The sequence below is a fragment of the Sinocyclocheilus rhinocerous genome, unplaced genomic scaffold, assembly GCF_001515625.1.
Source record: "Sinocyclocheilus rhinocerous isolate Xijiao unplaced genomic scaffold, SAMN03320098_v1.1 scaffold909, whole genome shotgun sequence".
Classification (NCBI taxonomy): domain Eukaryota; kingdom Metazoa; phylum Chordata; class Actinopteri; order Cypriniformes; family Cyprinidae; genus Sinocyclocheilus; species Sinocyclocheilus rhinocerous.
The window spans coordinates 32,196-40,593 of record NW_015666359.1 but is presented as its reverse complement, the minus strand read 5'-3'; the positions used below and the strand labels follow the sequence as shown (position 1 = coordinate 40,593).

Below are 8,398 nucleotides of genomic sequence, written 5' to 3'. Positions count from 1 at the left end.
GCCATTACACATATATATATATATATATGTGTATATATATGTGTGTATGTTTATGTGTATGTGTGTATGTATATGTATGTGCATGTGTGTAAATGTATGTGTGTGTGTATGTATATATGTGTGTATATGTGTGTGTGTATATGTGTGTGTGTATATATGTGTGTATATGTGTGTGTGTATATTTGTGTGTGTATGTGTATATGTGTGTGTGTGTGTGTGTGTGTGTGTATGTGTGTGTGTATGTGTGTGTGTGTGTGTGTATGTGTGTGTGTATGTGTGTGTGTGTGTGTGTATGTGTGTGTGTATGTGTGTGTGTGTGTGTGTATGTGTGTGTGTATGTGTGTGTGTGTGTGTGTATGTGTGTGTGTATGTGTGTGTGTGTGTGTGTATGTGTGTGTGTATGTGTGTGTGTGTGTGTGTATGTGTGTGTGTATGTGTGTGTGTGTGTGTGTGTGTGTGTGTGTGTATATGTGTATATGTGTATGTATATATTTATCAGTCTGGCGAGTAAACAAAAAAATGTACTAGCCAATGGCGATTCAATTGCCAAGGTGTTCGTAGAGGGCTGAGGTGCAAATTATAAGTTTTATCACTCAGAAAAGTAATGCATCATCCAGCTTACAGCAAAATACCAAACTTTAAGTATGAGCAATAGCAACAGAGCACTACTAATAATGTTTATTTTGCTAGCATCTAGCCAGTAAATATATAAGACCTAGTCATATTCTTTATCCTGATGTCCAGATGCTGAGAATCACTCTTTAACCTAGATTTGTCCAAGCAACGTGACATTTTCTTGCAGTAAGAGGCCCATCTGTTTACATCAGTCGAGTCTGTAAAGTCTCCTTTACCTCTATTTATTCTATTTCTGCCTATTTCTACAAAGACGCTGGTGTTCAGCGCTCCCTCACACGGCATTTCCTTCAACTTTAATTGCTTTTATACAGTTTATATCGGCGAGTCACGCAAGGCCCTGAAGTGACTCGAAAAAAAAATCACGGCTACAAAGAGACTTTTGTCTTTTGATGGCAGCTATCAGCGGAGAAGAAAGGGCCAGCCAACCAGCATCGCACTACTGGATCTTCATGACTTTCCAATTCATGCGCTGGACAGGAAGAGGCAGAGCCTCCCGTGCCACCAGAGTCCAGCGTCTCCTCTCGAGTTCCAGACCGAGAGAATCTCCACAAACACATGTGTTATGTCTGCAGCACAGATAGCACAGTCACAGATTCCATTACGGGCCGCTTTACGCCACTGCGGCCCAATAGCCATTGTTTCGCCGCTCACCCCTGCCAAGCTAGAAACAGCGTCGGCCCATGAAAGGGGGATAAATGTAATGACTTCTTTAGTAAACATTTCCCGCAGCCCGGTCCCAAAAGTAACTCTGCAAACAAGTGTTTCAAAACGTAATGCTTCTGAATAAAAATGCTTCTGTCTCCTTGACACAGCACATCTGGATTTCAGTAACAGTTGAGCAGGATTTTGTTCAATAAACCTCCAGTTGCTACAGCAGACGCGTTTAGTTTACAGAGTGAGTTGGATCAAGCGAAATGTTCCTCTCTCTACATCACAGGCTTCCAACACGACTGTTATATATCAAACCCACAACTGCTCGGAGTTTATTTACCAATATAGCGTCATCACTGCCAGCGGCCATATCAAACAACTGATAATAACCTCTGGAGGGTAATAAAGAGTCTGTGCTACATTTTCATTTATATGGGTGAATCTCACGAAACCTGTCAAGAACATGTCCTGGTTATATTTCTCTCCAAAAAAAACGAAATAATAAAAATAAAAAAATAATGTTATTAGAAATGAGATATAATACAAATATATAAAAGATATTTAAAAAATATTTATAAAAAAATATTTGTGTAGAAATTATATTTTGGACGATGACAATTAAGCTTTACAATTAAGTTTTCGCACTCGGACATTATTTTCATAAAAACGGAACAATTTTTTTCCCTACAAATTCTCATTGCTGTAATGTGAAAAATATTTTATTTAAATTGTAAAGTGAATACATACTTGTAGTTTTTATTGTGCTGTCTTTGCATTGAGTTGGAAAGCAAAACCAAACAAAGCAAAGCAAAAAAAACAAAACAAAACAAAACAAAGCAAAGCAAAGCAAAACAAAGCAAAAAAACTAAACAAAACAAAACAATGCAAAGCAAAGCAAAAAAAACAAAACAAAACAAAGTAAAGCAATGCAAAACAAAGCAAAGCAAAACAAAACAAAACAAAACAAAACAAAACAAAAAACAAAACAAAACAAACCAAAGCAAAGTAAAGCAATGCCAAACAAAGCAAAGCAAAACAAAAAAAACAAAACAAACCAAAGCAAAGTAAAGCAATGCAAAATAAAGCAAAGCAAAGACAAAACAAACCAAAGCAAAGTAAAGCAATGCCAAACAAAACAAAGCAAAACAAAAAAAACAAAACAAACCAAAGCAAAGTAAAGCAATGCCAAACAAAGCAAAGCAAAACAAAAAAAACAAAACAAACCAAAGCAAAGTAAAGCAATGCAAAATAAAGCAAAGCAAAGCAAAACAAAACACAAAACAAAAATCAAAACAAAACAACACAACAGTAAAAACATTGTATTACAGAGTAATGGGAATTCAAAACAAAAAAGTCTGGATGAGAATGGGATTTTTATGGACTACCATAATGGGAATGGGGAAAATGTTACAATGCATTTTTTTACATTTAAAATGTACTAAATATAATGATAAATCTAAAATAAGCTTAATTATAATTTCATTTATTTATTTATTTTATTTTGGGTTAATATGTGAGATGCAGGCAGGTTTTATGACAATCATGTATCTCATGTTTCCAGGCAAAGAAAGAAAGCATACTTCAAAAAAGGTTTCACACAAACAAAAGTGAACATTGTGTAAGACGCGAGCTGGCAGCGATAAAAACTTATTCACCGCTTATCTTCAACATAACGGAGAAAAACGGGCATCAACAGAGCCTGAAGGCAAGAGCTTCTCGTGCTTTACGTGGCATCAAGAGGAGGCATAAGTACAGACTGCCTTTGCATGAAGAAAGAACTATAAACACTTCAATTCTTTTGCCTCACTTGTTTGGACTAAAGCTGGAGGGCGATCCTTTAATTATCTCCTGTTTCATGAAGTTAGGTGAAGAAATGCAGGTTTGATTAAAAACGCACAAAAACCATATGATTTTTAGTAAAAAAGTAAGCATGACTGTCAGTCGGTCGTACAAACCAAATCATACGAGTTCAGCAACACATAAAATAGTCACGAATTTTCATGAGATTGCAGTACGAAATAGCTCTTCGCTATCAATCAGCTCAATCATTTCTGCAGAAACAGCCGAGCTCTAGCGCCTTGAACTGCAAGTTGTAACAAAGATATCCAGAGAGATGTTGAAGCAGAAAGAGGGGGGTTGTGTGACGCTGGAAAGAGATACGTGTGCCCTAATAGTGGGGGCAAAGGAACAGCTGCAACAATCCAACGAAGAAGAGTCTCTCTCGGTACAAAATATGCACTTCCTGAGTCTCAACAAACTTCAAACTTCCAAAGAGAAAAAGAAAGGATCCTATAGACATCCGTGCCGTTAGCAGGAAGAGATGCAGCACGTTTATTGACGGAGGTGGGACTGGATGTGATCATTACTGACAGGCCGCTTTGGCTTCTCCTGACTGTTTAATTGCAGGGCGGTGTGAAGCTCGCGTCTGCTGCTTTGTTGGTGGCGGAGGTGTCCGCTGAATGTGTGGCAAGCCCTGGCACGTTTTCTTATGGCTTTCACACCAAGAGTTTCGGGCAAGAGAAGGAAGGGAACGTAAGAGAGAAGAGCTGCAGTCGGATTGTCCCAGTAAAGCCCAACGCCATTTGAAATGAGCCTCACAATTAACACACCATCAAAGCATCGACGTGAATCTGTAAAGTTACGAAACTGCATTTTTAAGTATGACCCCATATAAATGGGGTTTGCTTGATATAATCTGATAAAAGAGCATGGGAATTCCCATACAGAGGATGTATTTACACTACCAGTCAAAATATGAATTTAATATTTCGTATGTTTTTGCTGCAGATTAAAAACAGCATAACAGTCTAAAAGAACTGTTTCCTATTTGAATATATTTTGAAATATAATTTATTCCTGTGACACACAGCTGAAATAGTGATGGAATCAATCTTGGAATCTTTGACGACTCAAATAGAATGTTCAAAAGAACAGCATTTATTTAAAAATAGAAATCTTATGTGACATTATTCATGCATTTACTGTCACTTTTGATCAATTTAATGCATCCTTTCTGAATAGAAGTCTTTTTTTTTTATCTTACACCAGACTTTTGAATGGCATGCCCACACAAATATTGTGCAGCACAGCTGTGTTCAACACTGATAATAATCAGAAATGTGTCTCGAGCATTAAATCAGCATATTATACTGATTTCTGAAGATCATGTGACACTGAAGACTGGAGTCGTGATGCTGAAAATTCAGCTGCGCATCACAGAAATAAATTACAGTTTCACATATATTCACATAGAAAACAAATACTTTAAATTGTAATAATATGTCACAATATTACTGTTTTTACTGTATTTTTAATCAAATAAATACAGACTTGATGAGCAGAAGAAGCTTCTTTCAAAAACATTTAAAAAGTCATAATTATTCCATGTATTTTTATTTATTTTTGCACAGTGTTTCTCAGCTGATGGATTATGACCCAAAAACAGGTTTCTGGGTTGCATATACAGCAGGGGAAAAAATAAAATATTAACCATATAATTGGGCACATTATAACAATTAAACTAAATAAGTATCTCAACTTCTAAATATCATTTGTTGTGACACCAGTGTGTCCAAACAAACTCCACAGTATTTTGATGCAAATTGATCTGTATACAGCTAATACTAATGCAATATTTAGCCCAGTGTTTGCTTCACATGTTAAACGAATAAAAGTTTTTACTTTGTGTTACTTCGCCGCGTGGTTTCCAGTGTAAAACTGAGATTTGAGAACCATCCACGTTCATCCACAAGCAGGACAACTACAACCCAAAGAGCAGCCGAAGGCTTTCTAGTAGGAAAGAGGCGGGCCACTAATTGTTTTAACTTGTAGGTGAGAATTGGCGTTGGTCTCTGGTGCCAGCAAATAAGGTTTTGCCACATTAAAGTGTTTATCATCTCAACACAATCAGTGATCTGATTGTCGACAGTCGACGCCCCACCGAGGTGATCACAACCCTGGTGACTAATCAACCCTACTGAATCAGATAAGAGCAGAGTCCCCAGGGCCGCAGAAGAATAGCTGTCTCATTCCTTCAGAGACGCAAGTCAAAACACACATTTACATTGAGAGATAGGCTCTCTCTGAGATATGCTAAACACCTCCTTATCAAGGTGAGAGAAGGCCTTGATCATAGGCCTGCTGTGAGAAACATGTGTTGCACATGACAGTAAGCAAGACCGGGTGTTTTCTGTCTTTCAGATCCACACCCAGATACTGTTTTGTGTGTTTCTGGCCCACGCCTTCCCCATGAGTGTGTGCATAGGTCGAAACGAAAGCTAAACGTGACGGCAGAGATTTCATCAGTGTGAACGCGCACTGATTCTGATCAGAAACCGGTTTAGAGATTATAACCTGTCTGGGATTTCTTGCTTTTAAAAACAATGCGGTGATGTTTCTAGATGAGTGTAAGTAAATAAAACACTTAAAAGTGGAATAATAAAAACAAATTTTGTTTGTGGTTCGATGTTCACGTTTAGTTTATTCATGAGTGAAATAAAGCGACAATTGCTTTATGTTCACTTTTAGTGTTACTTTATAAATAAAACAAGTAAATGAATCAAGTAGCGAGAAAGTAAATTGTGACCCTGGAGCACAAAAGCAGTCTTAAGTCGCTGGGGTATATTTGTAGCAATAGCCAACAAATTGTCCTATCCTAACAAACCACACATCAATGGAAAGCGTATTTATTCAAGGGTTAGTTCACCCAATTTTGAAGAGCACCAGGACTCATGTGTGCACTTTGCATCGTGGTACTCTCTAAAATGGCGGAAGACAGTAACTCTGGGAGAAGAATTGTTGAATAAAGTCGTTATTTTTGTTTTCTTTGCGCACAAAAAGTATTCTCGTAGCTTGGCAAAATTAAAGTTGAGCCACTGATGTCACATGGACTGTTTTATCGATGTCCTTACTACGTTTCTGGACCTGAGAACATTTCAGTTGCTCTCTATGGAGGGTCAGAGAGCTCTCAGATCTCATCAAAAATATCTTAACTTGTGTTGTGAAGATGCACGGTCTCGTGGGTTTAGAACTACATGAGGATGAGGGTTTTGTGGTCACAATTAGCCCGTATAGGCTACATTACAGTAACTGATTTATGGCTCCGCTAATGTAACGCAGGAATGTGGCGATCCACACATAATTAAGGCAGTAGCACTCACTTGAGGAAGTACTTCTGTCCGCTGGGGGTGTACGCCATCTCCCAGCACGGCGGCAGCGGCAGCTCCTCGGCCACATCGAAGGACTGGTGCCGGGTGTGAGAGTGGTGTCTCCCGGGGCTCGGAGCGCCCAGCGCCGCGGGCAGCTGCAGGGACGCCGGGGAGGAGTGCGAGCGGACATGCGCCACCGGGCAGCGCGGCGGGAGGCTGCCGGAGTCGGTGCTGGACTGCCGGGAGTGCGAGCCCGAGTCCGGCTCTCTGAAAAACGACCTGCGAAACTGTGCGGCAAGTTTGTGTCCCGATGGAAAGTTTGTAAACTCAAGCTTTTCTCTCTCTCTCTCTCTCTCCGCGTCTCTGAGCGGCTCCTGTGTCACTCATGAATATTCAGTGCTCCAGCCCTCATGAATATTCAGTGTTCCAGCCCTCATGAATATTCAGCTCATCAGTGCCATACAGTTTTGCTCATAAAAGCAGCTATAGATTATCTATGGATTATCCAGAATTTAGCAACTCAACAAATGTTGTGTTATTTTAAAAGGAAGTGGTACTCAAAACCATGATTGTCATTGAATAAAAAGTTTAAGAAGAATCTGACACAATTCTCTAAATATTTTAATTTTGAATTTATTAAATCTGGTTGAATTAAATTTTAAACATACACTGGAAACAAATAATAAATGAAATGATAACAAATATGACATATTGTACATTTAATCATCAACTTTGTTACTGCTAAAATATTATAAACACCGAATATTTTTATCCAGAATTCCCAAACGTATTAATGTAAAGTAAATAATGAGTATATTTAATGTGTAAGTCATTTAATGTATTAAATAATTTGAGTTATTTGGAATTTTGAGTTATTTAATTACATGTGTAACTTTATTTATTTATTTTTTTGTTTGTTTATCTATTTCCTTGAGAATTTATAATAAAGCTGAAATAAAATAGAAATAATAGATGGAAAATTTTAACTTAAAACACTTAATGTTGCCTTGGCAACTAACTGAAATTAAAACAAAAGTCAAATTACTAAAACTAAAACTGAAATAAATAAAAAAATGAATCAAAATACAAATATTAAAAAGAATAAAACCAATAAAAACAACGAAATGACATAAAAAAAATAAAATGACAACTAAAATATAAATGAAAACTGAAAATACAAAAGCTAATTCAAAATATTAATAAACACTAGACCTATAATAGTATATAAATACAATTTTTCTCAATCCATTTGACACATTTTTCCAAAAGTAATGTAATTCTCCAAAGAATTAACACAGCCATTTAACCACTCTTACCTAAGCCAAACAGTTCGACATCTTTTTTTTCTAGTAATGCATTTATTAGAAGTAAATACTAACATGTGTGCTCATTTTCAGCTATAGATGCACAAATACACTGTTTGTTGAGACGTTCTTCGGCAGGGAGTTTTGTTATACACTTATAATACAACAAAACAGCGCTGCATATACAGAGTTCTGTGAAAAAGTGTTTGTCCCATCCTGATTTCTTCTGCTTTGTGCATGTCTAAACAAAAGACAACATAAAGCCTGTGTAAACACGTAATGCATTTTTATTTATTTATTTCACTGAAGCCTATCACCCAAAAACCAACTCCCCCTAATGCATTACATTACACATTTTAGGAAATGTAATCGGACAACTTTTAGATTACTTTTGAACCTGGAATATGCAAATGTGTTACTTATTTATTATCTTATTACCTTAAAATCTCAATGGGTATTTCAAGTAAATTTATTAGGTGAAAGGTGAAAAAATGTTTGAGTACACTGCATTACATAAAAACTAAAACTTCATTCTGTATGATTTATAAGCTTTTGTACCCGTGGGGACCACAATTTAGGTCCCCACCGTGACACGAGTCCCCGTGAGTCTGTGTGTATTCAGGTTTAAGTCCCCACCAGAATATATAAACCAGTACACAC

At 37.1% G+C, this 8,398-nt stretch overlaps 1 protein-coding gene across 1 annotated transcript in view; it reads right to left on the bottom strand.

The window, feature by feature from the left end:
• LOC107732229 (WW domain-containing transcription regulator protein 1-like) overlaps window positions 1-6,846 on the bottom strand; it is a 63,647-nt gene extending 56,801 nt beyond the window's left edge. The window contains exons 1-2 of the mRNA XM_016543509.1: window positions 6,841-6,846; window positions 6,447-6,721 (exon numbers count right to left, since the gene is read on the bottom strand). Coding sequence (XP_016398995.1) covers window positions 6,447-6,721; window positions 6,841-6,846 — 281 coding nt within the window. The remainder of the gene's footprint in view (window positions 1-6,446; window positions 6,722-6,840) is intronic.
• Between the last annotated feature and the right edge of the window lie 1,552 nt (window positions 6,847-8,398).